The 21,672-nt window shown below is 38.5% G+C and overlaps 1 protein-coding gene across 2 annotated transcripts in view; it reads right to left on the bottom strand.

Moving 5' to 3' along the window:
- Positions 1-1,174: 1,174 nt before the first annotated feature.
- LOC101822643 (transmembrane serine protease 11A) overlaps positions 1,175-21,672 on the bottom strand; it is a 44,907-nt gene continuing 24,409 nt past the window's right edge. For both annotated transcript variants that reach the window (XM_040747291.1, XM_040747290.1), the window contains exons 4-9: positions 17,943-18,010; positions 16,483-16,643; positions 9,611-9,782; positions 7,604-7,863; positions 4,020-4,162; positions 1,175-1,454 (exon numbers count right to left, since the gene is read on the bottom strand). In XM_040747291.1, the coding sequence (XP_040603225.1) occupies positions 1,293-1,454; positions 4,020-4,162; positions 7,604-7,863; positions 9,611-9,782; positions 16,483-16,643; positions 17,943-18,010 (966 nt within the window). In that variant the 3' untranslated portion in view covers positions 1,175-1,292. The remainder of the gene's footprint in view (positions 1,455-4,019; positions 4,163-7,603; positions 7,864-9,610; positions 9,783-16,482; positions 16,644-17,942; positions 18,011-21,672) is intronic.

Genomic DNA, 21,672 nt, shown 5'->3' on the forward strand with positions numbered 1-21,672 from the left:
TGAGCAGAACTCCTGGAATCCAGTCGTAGAGAGGGAGGAGTGATGAGCAAAGGGATCAAGATGATGCTGGGGAAACCCATAGAAACTGCTGACCTGAACAAGGGGGAGCTCATGGACCCCAGACTGACAGCTAGGGAACCAGGCCCCCTGAATGTGGGGTATCAGTTGGGAGTTCTGGGCAGTCTGTGGGGGCTCTGGCAATGGAACCAGTATTTATCCCTAGTGCGCAAATGGACTTTGGGAGCCCGTTCCCTATGGAGGGATAATCTCTCCTAGGTCCTGCCCCAAATGATGTGACAGATTTTGATGATTCCCCCATGGGAGGCTTCACACTTCCTGAGGAGTGGATGGGGGATTGGGATGAGGGGGGGTTGGAGAGAATGGGAGGACAGGAGGGAGAGGGGACTGGGATCTGTGTGCAAAATAAGATTGTTTTTTATTTAAAACAAAAAATAATTTAAAATTCTCAATTTGACCTAAATATTACTGGACAACATCTCCCCCTGGTGATCAAAATATGTAAATGTGTATTCAAAATGTCAAATTCTTGTACACCTATCATGGGACAAAAAGCTTACCAAGTTATCATTCCCTCTCAATTTTTCATAACAAAAGTTACATATTGATTAAATAATTACTTTATCTAAGACATTAATCACTATTTCTTTTATGTATAACTGTGCAATCGGATGGTGTTGTAATTGTTGTTCACATGATTGTGTTTTTTAAATAGTAGAAAAATCAGAAGATTTCCCAACAAATGAAAGATCACCTTTGTTTTAGTTTGCCACTGAACTCTGATGGCTACATATAATCTTCTTTTATATGATTCCCTTATATGCATTTAGAAGCAGCAAACTTATTTCCTGTGACAGAAAGCATGCGAAAATATAGAAGGAAAGAGAACATAAAGATATTTGTGAGCTCTGGAGATATCATACGGAATTGTATTAGCACCTTGAGACTTCTGAGAGTTGAAAAGTTTTTCACTTGAGGGGGCACCCAAGAAAACCATACTTTAAAAGTCTCCCAGGCTATGTTTAAAACTGCACCATTCACCTCATGTACAACCCAATTTACTTGGTTTAAAGATATGAATATCTTTGTTGAATTTTCAGTGATAAAATAACCCATCACTTCATAAATATGTGATTTTGAAATAAATCACGTTTCATATTGTTATGTCCAGCTATTTAATCTCACTTCATTGTACTGATGCCACCAGATGAATGTCTGAATTCTTATATACATATGGCCTGCATACTACTGTTTTGTTTAGTATCTGTAGCAAGTTAGAGACCCGTTTTTGAAGCAATCCAGCGCCGGTAATAAGTCACTTGTGTGTAGACTCCAGGTTTGTTCTTTTGTCCACAATTATCTCCCCAGCTCACAATTCCAAGGAGATACCAGGTGTCTTTATTGTCTCTTACAACTAATGGTCCCCCAGAATCACCCTGGAAATAAACAAGAGTAAAACAGTTAGCTAAACAGTTCATCATTTACAAAGGTGTGATGAGCCACTTATTTTATTATTAGTGTATATATAGATTACCCATGCCCAATGAATAAATAAAGCAGAGTTGAAAATTAAGGTAGAGCTACATATTTCTCTACTAAATTTTGATTTTGAGTAAGCAACATAGAATTAAAGAGAAAAAAATTAGAATGCACATCTCTTCATCTAGTCTGTTTCCTAGGGGTAGCACTTCATGGCTTAAACTTTTTTTCTTAATTGTATTTAACTCTTTATAAAGTACTTGAAACATTGTTTCCCCAGTAAGATGCTGTCCCCCATTAGACTTCTCACATTGCTTTTCAGTAGCTGTAGTGAATATTTAACTCTTCACCCCCTTTGAAACGTTTCCTCACCAGATCTTAATAAGTTCTACATTCTATTAATTAACAGTGACATGTGCATGTACTACTTAGGAATGAGTCAAGTTCTCCAGAAAGATGTTGCCTGAACCCACCCATTTATTTCTTTTTGTTTTAATTGAAAACAGATTATTATATACAATAAATACATTGTGATTATGGTTTCCCCTCCTTTATCTCCTCCAAAATCCTCCCCTCTCAGCTACCTCCAACTCCAGGATGTCTTTTTCTCTAATGTAAGAAAACAAACATGCAAACAAAACAAGTAAGTAGCAAGATGAACAAACAGAAAAACAAAGGTAAAACACAACAAATACATACACACACAAACCCACACACCCACATAAACGACAAAACCCATAAAAACAAAAAGTACAACCAAAAACCACAATATACAAGCAAAAGACAAGTATGGATAAAAAACAATGCCAAAACAAAAATTCTCTCAAATTATGATTGAATTCATTTTGTGTTGGCCATCTATTGCTGGGCTTGCGGCCTACCCTTAAGTGTGGTTTGTACCCAGTGAGACTCCACCAGAGAAACTAGTTTTTCCTTTGCAAGTGTTGTCAAATGGAGGTGACTTCTTCCATTCAGTGTGTTCTGTAGTGGTTGATATCACCTAAAGAGATCTCTCCCTCAGTGCCTGATGCTGGTTAACAGCCCCAATCTATTTTATCAAACTCTTGACTGAGCTACAACCAGAAACAAAAAGTTGTGAAAACTTTTTTCTTTTTCTGGGTTTCTCATCAGCAATTCTGATACTTTTTTTTTGTTCTTGGATCTTGACTACCTAGATGTTTGGTGGAGGAATTCTCATTCTCACTCTTACACTTTTGAACTCTTGCACAGCTGCTCTCTCTCTCTGTCTGTCTATCTGTCTCTCTGTCTCTGTCTCTGTCTCTCTCTCCCTCCTCCTCCCCTTCCTTTTCCTCCTCCTCCTCCTCCTCTACCTATATTAGGGATATTTCTTGAATTCTAGATGATCATTTGGCAATGTAAGGAATCCAGGTTGATGTTGGTACTTTTAATTCAGTTTTATCAGTGGCGCTGAAGCCCTCATGCTGTACCCCAGTCACCATTACTGCACCTCAGCATTTGAACCACTTTTTCTATGGGTAGGGGTTTTTCTTAGATTTCCTTGCTTCACATCCCAGTGAATCCTCTGGACCACAAATCCACCCAGGTAATCTGTATTATCATTCCCTATCTGCTCAACACCTCCTGATGTGAGCTTTTATTCAAACTTCTGGCTGTCTCCTATGCTCTTGGCAACTGAGATCATCTGTGTGTTAGATCTTGCTCTGACCCAGCCTATGTGTTGGAAAACTCTACGTTCTTTCCAGCAGAGGTTGCTCATTCTGTAGTTTGCGGGCCTGTGGGCAGGGCTCTTAGGCATCCCATACCACTTAGTCTCATCATTCCACTGTGTAGATTCACCTCTTTGAAATTTTCAAGAGTCTCATGTCAAAAAAAGTAATTGCATATGGAAAGAAACATACTCACACCTTCATCAGAAAATGTACATTCCACATGTACATTCAGGAACCCATTCCACATGGGTTCCTGAAGGCTGAGGCGTACACCATGAAGAACTGTAGGACACTGACAGAATGATCTATTCATACTTTGTACCATTAAATAAATCTCCCACCTGTCATGCCACTTATGCTTTGTTAGAGGTTACCAATTATGAATAACAGTGGTTGGTTATAAATACAAATATAAGCATCCTCATAGTTTTAACTATTCTCTCTCTGTGTCTTCTAATTCTGTGATTGTATAAGTGAAGCATCATCTCTCTAGTTATTGCTCTGAAAATGTTTCCTTGAGGGGAAAACTGCTTTTTTTCCATTATATTCTTAAAGCATCACCATTCACTGCACACGTTGCTGATGCCTTTAATACTCGAGCCCATTGTACAAGAAGATGTTACTATTTTCTTATCCTGTGAGTTTATTAGTCTTTTGCTTGTCTCAGGTTGTCTAATAATAAAACATCTAAAAGTACTCACGTACTATGATGTTTACACGTTTGAGGGTGCCAGCATATCTGTGTCCTGTGCTAGCATAAAGATCACAGAGTATTTCCTGGGCTTGGTGAAAAGCTTAGTGACTTTGGGCTATTTTCTCTCCTCAACCTACCCTGCAGGCATCATAAATTCCTTCCAGATAGCCAGCACAGAACATCCCACGCTTTATGTCATTGCCATACACCTGTGGTTGCTTGCAGATGTTGTTGCTTATAATCTGTACTCTGGCTTCTCGGAGCTCATTTTGAGATTCCCCTTAAGAAAAAAACAAAGCAGTCTCAGAGTTATCAATAAGTATTCATAGATGGATGAAGAGAGTGGGTTCTTTTCGTATCTTCTTTATTCTAAAGTTGTTTATACAGACTAAGGTTAGTGTGAGCAGTCTTAAAGGAAAAAAGTTCTAACTAAAATCTGGCACATGCCTTTAACCCCTATATGTGTCTCTGCCAGTTTGAGACTAGTTTGATAACACAGACAGTTCTAGGACAGACAGTGCTACACAGCGAAACCCTGGCTCAAAACCAAAACAAAACCCAAAACTTGATGAATTTAACGATGGCTATTGTATTGCCCATTTTAATAAATACTTCTATAATCAGCATGACCATTTGTTTTCCTTTCTAGACAGTACTTGTATTTTTACTTTCAAAATAATATATTTTTATTATTTTTAAGTTTTATTTCATGTGTGCAGAAGTTTTGCATTCATGTGTGTTTGTGCACCACCTGTATGCAGTGCCTGTGGAGGTCAGAAAAGTTGGATCCCCTGGAGCTGGAGTTATATATGATTGTCAGCCATCAAGAGGGCAGTTAACTTCTTGAGCCCTCCAAACCAGTCTTTATTTTTTTAAAAGAATGCATCACAATCTCAAAAACTGCACTTTGTGTTTATGGATTCCAGATTGTTCCCACAAACAATATATGCTCAATTTTGCGTTGTTTCTTAGTATGATAAACATGGAATTATTTCTCGGTATGATAAACATGGTATTGTTTCTTGGCTTGATAAAACACGGCTTAAACTATATGTTTATCTAGTCCTGTGCATTTGCAGAAAACTTTCATGTGTGTAATTTGATCACATGACAATGTAATGTCTTATACATTTGTCTTAGATAAAGTTAGGCATCCAGATCTTAAGCTAGGTCTTTATGGCAGGCAGAAGCAGAAGGAAACTAAGAACATCACAAACATTCTGGAACTGGTTTTCTCACTCATAGACTAGATGGACAATTATGGCACTCTGGTTGGCAGAGCTCCAGTGTAAGTCCCCAAACATCTTGTGTTATTTCTCTTTCTCCAAGTGTGGGTTTGATTCTGTGAACATTATGGAAATCATTTTCATGATTAGGTTTAAGATATATGCAAACTGCTAGGAAATTTTTAAACAGGTAATACAGTAAATAATAAATAATATTGTCAGATTGACTTTAGAATAATCAAAAGGGTGATTATCCAAGGCAGATCTGGCCAAATCAAGTAAGGTTTAGAATTTCCTCACACTTTCTTGACAACACTGCTGAGGCAGGCTCTATAGCTACAAGAAACAGAGTTCTACCAACAATCAGACAGCTTAGAAGGGAACCCGAGTCATAGATGAGGCCACATCCAGAATGCAGTTCTGAGAGATTCAGAGAAGAAGACCCAATAAAATTGTCTGAACGTCTGATCCAGAAAACAATAAATTAATAATATGTGTGTATGTCTACATATCATGTATTATGACTATATTATCAATTTTAAAATGGCATCCAATTCTGGGAATAGCTAGTGAATATGACAACCAATAATTTCTAGGTAGTAGAGAAGTTGATTACTTTTATAGAAACTACTTGGTAAAATGTAATAAAATTATAAAAAAAGCATAGCTCCAAAATTTATGCCCCCAAATCCCTAATGATATCCTATCGACTTTTAGGAACACCCACTGACACTTTTTTAAAAAAGAGAATTGATTTGTATCAAAGACCTTTATTTGTATTTGCCCATATTCTCTACATTTTCTTCTTCATTGTTTCTTTCCTTCTGTTTGTTTAAGATTTATTTTTCTCATCTTTATTACTTTCTGGAAATAGGCTCTTAGTTTATAGAGTTCTGTTTAGTTTAAAGATCTTTGAGACCTTCTTTTCTAACATAAGCACAGACACACTCTGTACAGTTTCAGTTTTAATTCAATTTCAGACACTTTTAAGAGATTTCCCCCAACTTTCACTTATCTATGAGTGTACTCTGTTTTCCAGTTTGAGTTCATATGGTCATAGAACATACAGTGTATGATCTCACTTATTTCATATTTACTAATGCTTACTTTACATAAATGTATATGGACTTTCTTGGAGAGTAGGCCATGGGTTCTTGTGGTTAATGTGTGGCCTACTGTTTTAAGAGAGAGTATTTTTAAAATGTCTAATCTTACTGCTATTCACAATGTATTCTGTCCAGTATGGATCTGTTCCAACTTCTAGCTATTGCCAGAAAAGGATTTTTTTATACCAAGGAGAATTCATGATGTGCCTTCCATAATTATATTACAGAGAAAGCCCATCAGAGACAGTGCAGCCATAGTGTGATATTGCCCTTGCTCTCTGCTGGAAGTAAGAAACAATGGATAAAATATTCTGCAATCAGTTATACGACCATGGAGAAAACAATGCGTGTTCGATATGTCTAAGATGGAACTGAGTGGGGTGAACGTCTGAAGTAAATCTACAGTCTATAAAGCCTGTCCCTGGTGATGTTCGTGTAAGTGTTTTCCCAGTTCCTTGGTGGAATCTGTGATTAGAGGCTTATTCCTTGACATTAGTTGTGTCTACAGATTATAGGCTACTTCTATTGGATTTTGCCTTTTTCAAAAGCCCGTTTTGCATTTCCTCAAACTCATAGTTAAACCTTCTATTAATTTTTATATATGTACCCAGAGCATATTCTAGAATCCAGAGTGTGCTTGAGAGTGAATGAAAACATTCAGCAACAGTCATTATAAGTTAATAATAAATTTGGATCAGTTTAGAGAGGGTAATAGTGTTTTAGCGATTTATCTCCATGCTGACTTTGCTCTTAATCACTATTAAATTAGCTTCTTTAATACTAAAACAAATTAACTGCAGTCATAAAAATCAAGTACTCTGGGACGTCCCGTCGGCTACTTCTGCCACCAGGTGGAGCTAGAGTCCCCACTGGTGAAGCTTAAGGGACTTAACAGGACTGGGAGGTACAAGATTTTTAGGGGTCAAGACTGGGCTTGTTTAACCCACAGAAACAGTTGACCTGAATAAGGGGGAGCTCTTGAAACCCAGACTGATGGCTGGGAATCCAGCATGGGACTGAGCCAGACCCCCTGAATGTGGGTGTCAGTGAGGAGGCCTAGGCAATGTATGGGGCCTTGGGTAGTAGATCAGTATTTATCCCTGGCTACAAATGGACTTTGGGTGCCCATCCCACAATGAGGGATGCTCTCTCAGGCTGGGCTCTTGTAGGGAGGGGATAGGCCCTTCCCTGGATGAAATGACAGACTATGGACATCCCCAATGGAGGGCTTCACCCTCCCTGGGGAAAGGAGTGGGGATTGGGGGAAGGGATGGAGGGGTTGGTGGGAGGTTGTGGGAGGAGGGGAGACAGGGCTGTCCACCTGACACAAGTGATGAACGGACTCTGGTAAAGGGATGAAACGCCTCCTGGCTGTTCATAGGTACTCACCACTGTAGTAGAGTGCTCCAAATCCTGTGATGTAGACAGTCGAATTTTGCGGGAAGGATGCAGAGGGTTCTGGCAAACAAATTCGGCGTACGTCGTCTGAAAAGGTGACTCTTGGAGAAAACTGCACAAGGGCGATGTCATGGTCTCTGGCTGGGGGGCGGTACCTCTCATGCATAATAATTCTTCGGACGTCCCTTTTCATTAAGGGAGGGTTTATTGTTGTTCCAAAACTTAGAGTCCATTGGCGTGGGTTCGCATTACTGCAAAATATTAGCAACATATACATAAGCTGTGCAGTTTCCACTTACATTATTTAGATTAGTTAACTACATGCACTGACAATACTTCTTTGCAATTATAGTTTCATCTCATTTAGGTGTCTGTTGCTCATGATTTAAGTGTAAAGTATATAGAAGTAGCATATTGGAAGTGAATTTAACATTTAATTATTCAGTTTTAGAAACTATAAGATGATCAAGAAGACAAATTTCCAGGGAAACATCTGAGGGCCTTGAGCCAGTTGGGATTCCATTTAGGACAACTGAGGAAGAGTGGTGAAAGATGATGCTGGAGAGGTAGATGGGTACCAGAGAAAATGCTTAGGCTACATTTAAGGGATACTAGAATTCTTTCAAAGTTTTAAAACTGGGAGTCATGTAGCCTCATTAACATATGTGTATCTTTTGATGCTAGAACATCCCTTTCAGACACCAGTCTTCCATGTAATGAATTCTGTGTTAACTCAATATTATATCGAAATAATATGGAACATGTTATTTTGGATTTTTGTTTGTTTTGCCTTTTGTTTGTTTGTTCTTTTGTATTTTTGAGAACTTTTATATACCCCACTCAGTGAAAGGGCTCCCAGCATCAGGACTGATACGGAGAGAGGGTTGTAAGAATTTTATAAAGAAATCTCAGTACCTAATCAAGTGCCTGTAGCACCACAGAGGTCAATACTTGTGCTGTTTGTTGATACAAAGCCATGGTCAACTCTTCATGCCCCTGCCTGATCCCTCCTGAAGGTGGAGGCATGCTCTGCTTTAGAATCCCTTTGTTTACCTTGGCATCCCTTTCACCTCTGAGCAGCCTTGCCTGCTGACAAGTTCTTTCTTGACTCCCTAAGTCTTTCTAAAAAACATGACAGGACTTCAGATCAGTTCATACAACTCTACTACCTGTAGAGATGTCTCAGAGTAAGATTTCAGCGTGTAGGACAATGTTTCTCAAATGTTAGTGTGCACACAAACCATTAGGGGCTTGTATTAAAACTCAGCTCCTGAGTCTGTAGCTCTGGGGTAGAGTTTAACCATCTTCATTTCTGACGCATCCCCTAGTGATGCTTGGAGAACTGCACTTTGGGTGGCAAACAGTTTGCTGCTGCCTGTCGCCTTGTCATCTGAAACTCTAAGAATACTCCATTTTGTCCAGTTCACTTTAACTGTGTCACACAGCTCAGAATTTGCTCTCCCAGCTTGGGTCTCACGTGGCACGTGCTCTGGCTCTGATTTTTAAAGACACAATGTGAATCATTATCAAACTTTGTTGCCCTGTCGATGTCATTGCTGTAAATTTGAACTGAGAAGTTCTGCAGCAAAGTTACTCACTTCCTCCTTCCTCAAGGATTTCAGCTCCAGTTTGTTAAAAACATCATGAGACTGACCAAGGGCTTGATGGCAATGGGCATCAATGTTAAGTGCAGAGTATTATTTAACGAAGAACTGAATTTATTAGTAAATGTGATGCATTAGGCTGACTTCTGCTTTGTTGTAATTTCTTTAGTTAAAAATCTGAAGACTTAATTAATGGACACTGGGACATGTTCAGCACTACTTTTTTCCCCACCAAACTTTCTGAATAAGTTTGCAAGTGGAACATTATTTTAGAAAATGATCAGAAAGATTTTCTTTACTTCAGTCATATTGGGGACCTTGATTGGTACACAGAGTATGGAAGGACTCAGGGATTTTAGCAAAAGCAGGAACTGACTTAAGTTCAATAACTTACGTTCTAAAACAGTGTGCTGCAGTGACCACCCACATGTTGCCAATCAAAGTGCCCCCACACTGATGGATGTTGCTGCGCTGAAGAGAAACTTGCCAAGGCCAGGCACCCCTAGCTGCAAGGTTTCCAGATACTATTCTGTTGGCAATTAGTGGGATAGCTCGCTTGCCACAATCTGAAAAAGAGAAATAATTTATAAGAAATATCTGTCTAATTATTTTATGCAGAGGATTCTGCAGAAAAACTGCAGTGCAGATATATCATTTGTCACTTTTAAAACATGACCACTAATCATTTCTTGTTTTTCCTTTTACACCGATACATTGCTTAGTCCAACCATTGCATATGTGACTATATGCTGTTTACTAAATTATAAGGGATTAACAGGATCAGCCCCACGGACTCACAATCACCATTTATCCAGTTAGTCTAGGAGCCTCACTGAAGTTATTGTTTTGTAGTTGCATATGACCCAACAGTGTTGTGTTGTTACCATGGAGTCCTCATCAGAAGGACAACTCCCTTTAGGCAAATAAGCAGTGGCCTGTTTGGTGAAAACACCTTTGATGTGTACCCTTTGAGAGTGACTACCTTGTAAGGTGTGTAAGGATGAATGCATCACAGCTATGCATTCATTCTTTAGAATGGGGGTTTCCATGTAAGCATTATATCTGCCATTGACAAGAATAAACATGTACTCCATCACATCAGAGGCTATTTTGGTACCTGAGGTGACTGTGAGGGCAAAAATGTTTTGAGATCACAGTGTAAAGGAAGTGTAGTAGGTTGGGTTTTGTTCTAACAACTAAGTGTAAGAAAAAGAAAATTCATTTTACTTGTGTTATCCTCCGAACCCGGCTGTTTGAGAAATCTCCAACATGTTACCATTGCTCTCACTTGAACAATGAGTTTCCCTCATAAGAAAGTCTTCTACATCATTTCCTTGCATCTACATTCTGTTTCCTGCACTGGACATTCAGTGACCATTCTGAAATGTGTGAACCTTTTGTTGTCCTCCAAATAAAGTAAACATCGTTCTAGGTGATTCTGGCCCCTGATGACTATTAATCACATTTCTTGTCCCATCTACTCAGGTCCCAAATCTATGTTATAGCCAAGAAGACATTTTTCATTTGTAGGAGATGATGCTGTATTCACGTTCCTGGTCTTGTCCAGAACACTTATTATTAGCCTCTTGATTTGTGGCTTCTCTTCTCTGTCATTTCAGGGATTATTTTCTGATCCAACACGACCAGATGAGCTAACTCTTAAAGCACTGTATATTTTCTTTAATCATTAGTCACACTCTGTTAATAATTTTCAATTAATTTCTGTCTTTTTTCACTTTGGAAATATGTTTGTAAAAGATCATGTGTTATTCACAGCAGTATGACCAGCTCCTGGCACTCTTTTTAACACTGTAGTAATAGATGTTAAAAGGTCAATAATAAAAATAGATAAATGAATACATAAGTAAAAAACAATACAGGTGTTTGCAACACGCAGAACCAAAAGCATGGATTATTGCTCAAATCCTTCACCACATTTGTAAAATCTTTCAAAATTAATGCTACATTAAGTTGAAATGAATTGGTAAAGTCTCTGCCAGATATGAAGATAATGCTAGTATATTTTCAGTAGTCAATCTCAGATAGTGGCTTTGTTTCTTCACCTTGTATCTCTTTATATCATTTCAGCAGAAAGCAGGTCTCAAAACTTTTTAAAAAGATATAGAAAAGTAAGCCCACTCATTAAAAACCAGAAATATATATTTCTTAAATTTCTTAGTCTTAGTGTTAGAAAAAACATATCTACCTATTTCCCAATTGTTATTCTTTCATATGAAAATGTGAATGTAGATGATAAATTATGAGCTAATATTTGAAGATATGATTGCTTATGTGGAAATTGAACTTGTTTGTATAAGCTTACAGACTTACATGTTCAGACAGTTAGTGTCCCTGATGATGAACACATTGCTCAAAGCCAAAGAGAAGAAGAGTGATGACTTGATGTTCCCCAGGTTCATTGCAATAACCAGGAATTACCAGGTCACTGACCGTGGATTCCAGATAGTTGAGCACACAGACCAGTTAGGACACTGGCTTTCTCATACACATTGGACATAAAAGGCAACATCTAATTAGTTAGGTAAGTTTTTACTCAGATAAAAGCAGTGAATGACACCTAAATACTGAACTTGCCTCCTGGAATCCAGTGACAGAAATGGAGGAGTGATTAGCAAAGGGTTCAAGACTGTGCTGGTGAAAACCACAAAGACAGCTGACTGGACAAAGGGGAGCTCTTGAACCCCAGACTGACAGCTAAGAGACCAACAGGGAACTGATCCAGACTCCATGAATGTAGTGTCATTGAGGAGGCCTCAGAAATCTCTGGGGCATTGGGTAATAGATTAGTGTTCATCATGGCATAAAATGAACTTTGCAAGCCCATTCTACATGGAGGAATGCTCTCTCAGCCTGGGGAAGGGCCTAGGTCCTGCCCTGGATGAAATGACAGACTCTGGAGATCCCCCCAAGGAGGGCCTCACCCTCCCTGGGGAATGATGTGGGGATTGGGCTGGGGGTAGGGGATGGGGTGGGGAAAAAAACAAAAGTAGTGAATGAATAAATTCTGCAAATAGTTAAAATTAATGCAGAACTGTGGTTTTCCAATAGTGTCCTGTAAATCCTCTTGGATTCCACTTAAAGATGAGAAGAGGGAATAAGTAGATAGGCCCCTAGGCATCACACTCTCTCTCAACCAAAACATGTCTGCTTTTGTCTCTTTTGATTACTTAAGATTTAATATAAGCCTGTTTTTCTCAAAGAATTTGGGATGAAAAGACTTTGAAAACCTCCAACATAAATTGTGTTTAAAGTACTTTTCAGACGTGTTCCCTAGCTAATTAAATGCTGTGGCTTAAAACAAAAATTAAGCTGGACACAGCAATATATGCCTGTAATACCAATACTAAGGAGGGTAAGGCAGAAAAATGGCTAGATGGAACCTTTTTCAAAAAAGAAGCAAAAATAAAAAATACAACTATAGTGCATCATTATATAAGTTGAATCTTATAAAAGGTCAACTTTAATGTTTAATTCTGACAATTTCCAAAAGTTAGAAATCTGACAAAGGAAACAAACTTTTATGCAACATGAAATAACATGTTATGCATAATAAATATGTAAAAATATTTACATGTACACTGTATCTCAGTAAGACAGGAAACAAGATGGTGCAAATGGGCATTACAGTTGTGGTGGTTTTATTTATGTCACTAAACAATACAGTAAAAAACTACAGGACCCTGCTTCACAGAATTAGTCTTTGCAACCTATTTCTCTTTGAGGAAAATAAGAAGGTGTCATTCTGTCAATCCCTTGTGAGTCCTATGTGAGTAGTGGATGACAATGACCTCTCTGAAGCAGGAGCTTAAGAAAGAATGAGCTCAAAATCATCCCTCAAGGCATCCACAAGACACAGTGACGATGCAATTGTTTAAGTGCTAAGAATATGGAAGCAACTCAGTTTTCTATCTCATGTAGTTTGTAAGTTTCTTGTTCAGCTAAAGCCAAAACAAAACACAAAGGGAAGGAGTTTAAATTTGTCCATAGTGATACACTGAAAGAGTGTCTTGAATGGAAGGCCTAAGTGAACCTTCATGCGCCTCTTTCTTTCAGTTGACCCTCACTAGCTCTGCTAATATAGGAAACTCATCTGACTGATATCATGAAAAGGTTAAAGACTTTATTTTACAGCTGGAATGCTTCCTCCCTTGGCCTTTGGAAGAAAGCTGCTTGGAATTCTGGGAAAAGGTGGCCATTTGCTATGCACTCTTTTCTCCAGTGGAAAGATGCTGTTGGTGTACTGATGATAACCAGAGAACCAGTTACTCTCTGGAAAAGGCACAAAAAATACAGTAACTCCGAAAATGCCTCCTCAGTCACTATTCTTTACAGAGCATGAACTATCCAATGATGCAGTGAATGGGCAGTCTGCGTACCAGAAGAGCAGACTACCCTGAGTTTGTAATCCCCACCCCAGTCTTACCTTCTGTAGAACTCCCTAGATAAGTTGAGTGATTGCACACACAAAAAAATGAGATGATATTTTTTGAGAAGGCCTGTGGTAGTTTGAATAAGAATGGCGCCTGTAGGTTTGTATGTTTGAATGCTAGGTCTCCAGTTAATGGTATTGTCTGGGAAGGATGGGGAGGTGTGGCCTTGGTGGAAGATTGTGTCATTGGTGGGATAGGTGTTGAGGTTTCAAAGGTAATGCACCATTCAAAATGTGAGCTCTTGGCTACTGCTCCAATGCCATGCCTGTCTCTCTGCTACTATGCTTTGTCATGGCAATAGACAAGTAACTAAGACAGAGCCTCTGTCTTCTTTGGTTTGGTTAAATTTCTGAATAATTTTTCCTTACTCTAACAACATATCATTGAGTCATTGATGTTTTTGAGTAGCAAGTAGGGTACATAGGCTCAGAGTTACAATTAGAATTCTTTTATTAGACCTTCATCAATTCAGTATTAGGAAAATGCAAATTATCCACCTCCAAAATGACTCCAGGGCAAGCACTAAAGTATCATAGTTGTAAATGGTATTTTTTCCTCTGTCTTTGTTTTTGTTTTTGAGAGAACATTGTCCTATGACCCTGACTTGCCTAAAACTCACTATATAGACTGGTCTGGCTTTATGTTACAGCAATTCTCCTGCCTCTGCATCTTGAATGTTGGGATTAAAGGCATGCACTTTCATGCCTGGCACTATAACTGGAATGTTAAGATTATTTTTTAGGGAGAGTATTAGAACCAGAGGCTGTCTGTCAATTCCTTGTTGAAAATTCCAATTTTTATAAAATAGTTTTCATTCTAAGTGTAGACATAAAATATTTTTACTTAATCCAAAATGACCATCCCCAAACATTTGGAAGTAAGAAAAATCTAGTAGAATTCGGATTTTGCAGACTACAACCATTATGATGGGAAGTGTGGCACACTTCCTCTGATATAGTCATAAGTTGTCTTTATAGCAGTGGTCACCTTAGGAAGAGGAAGCTGATTTAGCTTTGATTTCACAACAATGTATCTAGCAAAGGACCCCAATTGTACCGTTCAAATAATATATCAAAATAAAACACAGATTCTTGAAAAAGTATGAAAGAACCCAGGGCTAAAAGGTTATTTCTGGCTGCTCATAAATACTGTGAATTTGGAAATTTGGAAATTTTTATTCTTTTAGCTCTTTCTCCTAGGGCATACAATTCAACAGCTCCTGAAACCATAGTTTTCAGGTGCCATACCATGTTTTCTATATGTTGTCTCATATTTTTGTGCTGCCAAGAAAGAATAAACATTATTTCACTTTTACGGGTTAAAAACAATGCACACACAGGTATGGGTGATTACTTGTGTTCTACAATAACAAAGAGACTTTGCAATTAGGTAACTTTCAAATATTGTTCTCCACAAGAACATCCTCTTCTCAAGTATAGTACAGTCATTAAAGTACATGAAACACAAGCTGAGCTCGTATGAAACAGAAAGGCCTGGTGGGTCAAGAGACTCTATCTCTTGTTTCCAATACTGCAGACAGGCTTTTGAGTCCCTGAAAAATTAACACTCTTTTAGAATTATATAAAGCCTGTCATGTAACGTCTCAGAATGGCCAGTATTTCACAACTGCAATACCTAAGGAAAAAATATCGCATATTTGACAGGTATTTTTCCTTCCAGCTGGGAGGGATCCATAGCTTTATTGTCTTAGTAACTGACTTCATGTCAAATGAGCAAGTGTCTGCTGATCCATTACCTTAGGTTCTCATTTCCTAATGAGCTTTCCTCTTAAAGAGTCATCTTGACCCATATAAGGGCAGGGCACCTGTTTATTTCTAATACAAATCATTTGTTCTTATTCTTTTACATCTGGCTCCAGTGGAGTTTATGGGATAAATCTGTACCTGTCTGCTGGAAGTAGATATTGTGTTAGCACATAGTATGCAAGGATGAGCAGATCCTGGGCTTTCTGAACTCCTCTGAGTGTCAAATATGCTAATACAAGGATGAATTTCCAGGAGACTTTCAACTTTTGTTTAAGCACAAACCCTTTCTTTGAAATGCCCATCAATAAATTAGCCATCTGGATTTAAATCTCATCTCCTTAAAATTGTTACAGTCCTTAAAAATTTTATACCCATGAAATAGAATTTCCATGCTTTATTAGTATATATACATTAAATTACATATTGCATATAGGGTGTAGAGATGAATCTTGATAAAGATAGACTCTTCCATTCAGAGAGGTGATAATGATGTAATGAGTTAAAGGTGAACAGAAAAGGGGAAAATAGAGTAATGTATAAATGGTTACAGTGATATGTTATTCCCACTGACTTTTAAGGTATGATTTTTAGATGGTCCTAATGACTCTATAAGCAATTTATCTTCTTTTCCTAAATACCCAGAGGAAGAAAAATAATAAAAACTTCACAGTATCACCAAATACAGAAACTAAGTATACTTTTAAATGATACAGATGAGTTTGTGTATTTAGAAGGTCCCAAATAGAAACCACTTGTTGCTTAACCTTTTCACTTGCTTAATCGTGGAGGCAGTGGCTGGCTTGGATTAACCCAGTTTGCGGTAAAGATGTCTTTATTGGGAGATGAGTGCCAATCAATTACTTCCAGGAAAACTTCTTAGTGACTAATGTCAGACTTGCTTTCATCAGAGAGTAATACAAACTTGAAATGTCTCATCTTTAGTTTGAAATTTTTCCCATGTGATTTCTTAGCATTACTCAGCATGGGAATGACAAGTGAGTTTACGGCTACACAAAACATTCGTATTACGTGGTAATCAACATACTTACCATTTACTTGAACTACCGTGACATCAGCTGGCAAAGCTCTTGTATTCCTTATCTTCTGATTTAAGGTGCTATGCTTCTTCTTTTCTCCCACAGTCCTTTGCCCAGTAGAGGGGGACTGGAGCACCATAATGATGTCTGCTTTCACATCATCTTCTTCTGGACTAGGAAGCACAAAAGAAGGCTTCACATTCAAAGGGTGCACCTGGTATTGTCTCACCATCTTTCCTTTAACTTCTTGACCTATGCTTCAGTGGCTGAGAATGTCAAGGGCCAGGCAATTCGCTCAAATTCACACTCCTTCACATGCCACTCTCTGACTTAAATGCATTCCTCATGTGCCCTCTTGTAGTTATTTTTTAAAAATTTTGTTTTGATTGCACACCTCCCCCCATTTACTTGAAGACAAGTTACTGTGTTGGGGTAAGACTCAAACACAAAGAGTCAAAAGCCATCAGAAAAATAAAATAGTCTTGGTGTTCTCAGGCTTTCATGATCAGTGTAGTTCTCATTCCTCAGAACTACATAGTGGTTCACAACCACCCATTTTTCTCTTCTGGCCTCCAAGGGCACAGGACAGGAGTGATATACAGACAGACAAAAGCATACTTAGTATGAAATCTTTAAAAACTCCTTGTGTAAGTCATGTGTTATCAAAAGCAAAGATCTTTAGAAAGCGTTCAGTCTTTCATTGTCTACTGGTAAGAAAAGCAATCACCTCTCATTCCTTCATGTAAATTCAGCTAAATTTCTTAGTTACTTTTTACCAAGCTTTTTCAGTATACATTATTGTACAAAGTAGTGGGTTTCATAATTACACTTTTGTTTGAGTATCATTTTTTCTCTTTGAGATGAGTCATACATACTCCTGGTTTTGTGCCCATCCTGCTGTGTGACTTTTAAAATAACAAAGTTTAAACCACTGAGTAATGTAAGCCACTGATATGAGTCCTCCTTCCCCACCCAAACAAAAGGGAGCATCTATTACAACATGATTGTCTTTTGGTTCAGGCATGCCATCTGTCACTAGGTCTTTGTTACTGCTAAAACTTATAATCCCATGTTGTAATGAACTTTGCCTTCTTGATGTTTTTAAAGCTCTATATGTTCCAGAAATATAGGATTTCTGTGGATGCAAAAACATGGCCTGGGTTTACCCATGGCTGTGGATTAAGGGTGGATCCCAGGTCTCGAAGTCAGTGGGTAGGGTTTGAGTGCCCGTTCTGACAGCTGTAACTAACTCTTGAGGGAACATTCAGTACATTACCATCCTTCTTCTCCTCACATCTCAGGGCCTCAGTTTTCAGAATGGGTTTAGCTCTGTACCTCGAGACTATTGTAGTGAAACATTTATGAAGTGCCCCAGTAAAAGGTCTAGAGACACAAGTTATGCGGGGAGCCCTGTATCCTTTGCCCTTTATCCCTCCAGGTTCTCAATTATACCCTTGGCCAAATATACTTACATTTGTTTGACTCTGTGGTTTTTGATATAGCGCTTGTTCAAGGCTGAATCTATAAGTATTTCATCTACCTGTCATTACAAAAAAGAAAAACAGTATGTTAGTAGGATGGTTTATCATGAGACTACATCTCCGATTAAACGTTAAAGAAATAGAATTTTCACAAGAGCAATACAATTATTTGAGTTAGTGCTTTTTTTCAGTAATCCAACAACATATTCCTCTAAAGAAAGTATACAAACAGATACAGCTCTTACCAGAAGGCGTATGTAAATGGCGTTTACAGTGAAAGCTTTCTATCAGTCGTTCAGTGTACCAGCGCTGTGCTGCAGCTTTTAAGTGGACTTCACATTTTTTATTACTTACAACTTTTGCTATATATAAAAGAATCTCATTGAAGGAAAGGAGGGAGAATTCAGAACATCCGCCAAACTTACAACTTTTACACTAAAAAGAGAGAGATTCTAAAATACACATACAAGCATGCTGTACGATCCTACCCGGCTACAACCCTCCTATCCTTCCAAACTGTTGTTTTTACTTATGCAGAATTTCCAAAATTAAAAACAAAATAACTTCTCAGTTTGTAGTAAATCTAGGGGCTGTACATTTCTGATCAATTTTGTAAAAACCCAAAACAACAACAACAACAACAACAAAAACAAAAAACCCAAAAAACAAACAAAAAAACCCTAAAACCTCACAAGTAAAATAATGTTTAATGGAAATACCATAGAGACTTCACATGGAAGTGCATAATAAAAATGTAAAAACATGTTGCCATTCATTTATGATATGTTCAGTAGGCAGTCACTTGTTCTGCAGATCTTCAGTTGTAAAGTATGGAAAGTACTGGGGATTATGGAGAGACAGATTCTTAAATACATGTGGACTCTAAGGCCAACCAGAAAGGAATAGAGTAAGATAATGTTGAAATATCAAGTAGAAGTGGTGGTCTTCATTTTATACTACTAAGGAAGAAGAAAAATAGTAATTTTTTGACAGATATATACACAGTTTCAAGCCTGCTACGTCATGATGCTGTGATCTGTCACAGCTGTGTTTGACTTCCAGTACTCTATAACAACCACTTGGTGGTGACAGTGTCATCTGAACATCTGTACTGTAGCTCCAGCTTCAGAGGAACCAGATGTACCAACAGAAGGAAAACAAGGTCCTAAATCCTAAATTCAAGGGTGGGAGATGCAGCTCTTACTTTTAAAAGAACAAGACATGTTTTAGGAATGGTGGATTGAGTTATGATTCCTTTACCATTATTAGTAATTCATAGATGCATCATTACAAACCAGGGTTTTCATTGCTTACTTTAACCCTTACAATTATTCCATGAAATAAGACTATTTGATTCCTGTCACACTTGAAGAGAAAGCTGACTTTGAGGTATTGTAAAGTTTTGTAGTACCGTGCAAATGAGGACACGTTGAGACCTAAGGCTTCCATGTGTGGGGGTCGTAGTTGGTCTCCACTCAGTTATAGAACTTTCTTCTTAAATGTGCTGTATTCTATACTTCAGTTTTTTCCCTAAGCACATAGTTATCAGTCTACTGATACATAGTTGATTGATATGAATGCAATGTTTTATGATACTTGTAGTAGATTTAAACAGGAGCTCAGAGTATTTAAAGAAAAAATTGTTAGCATCTACCATAGTTAGGTGTCTACTGCTGTGATGAAATGTCATGACCAAAAGCAACTTAGGGAAAGAAAGTGTTTATTTTGCTTCCTCTTCCAGGTAACAACTGATCACTGAGGGAAGTCAGGGCAGGAACTAAACAGGGCAGGAACCTGGAGTCAGAGCAGATGCAGAGACCATGGAGGAATTCTGCTTTCCAGCTTGCTCCTTGTCTCTTACTCAGCCTGTTTTTTTTAGAGAATCCACCACCAGCAGTCAAAGGATGGCACCACCCACAATGGGCTGGCCCCTCCCATGAAAATCACTAAAGGGTTGCCTATAACAGTCTTTTGGAAGCATTTTTCTCAACTCAGGTTCCCTCCTCTCAGATGACTCTAGCTTTGTCAAAGTGACAAATAGCCAGAACAGCACCCAAAATATACCCTCATCTGTACTTAAATAAGAGAAGCTTAAATTTGGTAGTTTGATTTTATATTGCCAGAAAGAAACTATTTTGCAAGTTTTCTCCCAAAACTTGCATTGTTGTAATTATCTCTGTCATTATTCCGTCTTTACTTTTACTCAACACATGGGAGGGAAATCCTCCTCCCCCACAAAAAGGCAAACCCAAATGGAGGAGAAAATAAACTTTAAAAGGAAGAAATGTACATCATGGCTGAGCACTATAAATCCTTGGTTTGTAATAATAATTCATCCAGTAGCTGATGGAAGCAGAAGTAGAGTTCCACAGCTAAGCATTGAACCAGACTCCTGGAATCCAATTATAGAGAGGGAGGGGTGATGAACAAAGGGGTCAAGACCATGTTGGGGAAACCCACAGAAACAACTGACCTGAGCAAATGGGAACTCAAGGACCTGAGTATGACAGATGGAGAACCAGCATAGAACTGAACCAGGCCCCCTGAACGTGGGTGTCAGTTGGGAGGCCAGAGCAGTCTATGGGACCTCTGACAGGGGAACCAATATTTATCCCTAGTACATGGACTTTGGGAGTCCATTCCCTATGGAGGGATACTTTTTCAGCCTAGATACATTGGGAAAGACCCAGGCCCTGCCTCAAATGATATGACAGACTTTGATGACCCCTCAATGGGAGGCCTTACCCTCCCTGGGGAGTAAATGGGGGTGGTATATGGGGTTTGTGGGGAGCATGGGAGGATGGGAGGGAACTGGGATAAGATTCCTTTTAATTTAAATAAAAATAAATAAAAAATAATCCGAGTAAGTTCTACCCACAATTGAGTTTGTGTAACTTGATAAAGACTAGATTAAGGTTTTGACCACTGTTCTGTGGAGAACAGGTCTGACACCACTCCATGGTGGAATGTCACAGCCCTCTGTGAAGATATGAGCCAAGGGAGCAGCGAAGAATAAGCTAAGTCACTTGGATGCTTAGAACAAGAAGGAAGGTTCTTCTTCATGATTCCAGGACCTTGCCTCTAGACTAATTAGACATGGGCCAAGACCAATGGTCTTTATGTGATTCTTCTATGAATAACAGGAAATATGGGAACTGATAAAAAGAGAGCTTATGTAATGAATTACATACTGGGCAGGGGAGTGAGGAATCCAACAAAACATAAACATTAGCTGTGTTAATAAAAGGGGTTTGGTAGAACTAAGCCTTGTAGGTAGATGTCCCAGAGTTACATCTGAATGGGAGACTGGGGCTGCTTTCATCATACACACTCTGTTGGTGCTGACATTCCAAGTTCTAGGACACTTTCTTCTTTCTGCAATGTAAATTTGTATGCAGTTCGCTAAAAATTTGTTGTCATTAACACAATCTAATACAGCCAATGATTTAAAAGTCCTATCTGTCACTTAAAGGCATTTGTAGATTTGTAATTAGGAGTTGAGTGTCCTGAAATTGACCCCTTTTAGGGTACTACTTAGTTTTTGCTTTGACTTTGGAATGCTGTAAATTGCACTGAGTTTAAATTCTAACAGGGCAATTTAAGGTTAGTTGGATGTTTAGTGAAAAAGTTAGGGAGAGGCTGACAACTCAAACAGATACGCCCAGCCATTGAGCTTGTTCCCAATCATTCCTGAAGTAGCTGTTTGCACATGTCAAGGCCT

This window comes from Mesocricetus auratus, unplaced genomic scaffold, assembly GCF_017639785.1.
Source record: "Mesocricetus auratus isolate SY011 unplaced genomic scaffold, BCM_Maur_2.0 Super-Scaffold_100006, whole genome shotgun sequence".
In the NCBI taxonomy this organism is placed as follows: Eukaryota; Metazoa; Chordata; class Mammalia; order Rodentia; family Cricetidae; genus Mesocricetus; species Mesocricetus auratus.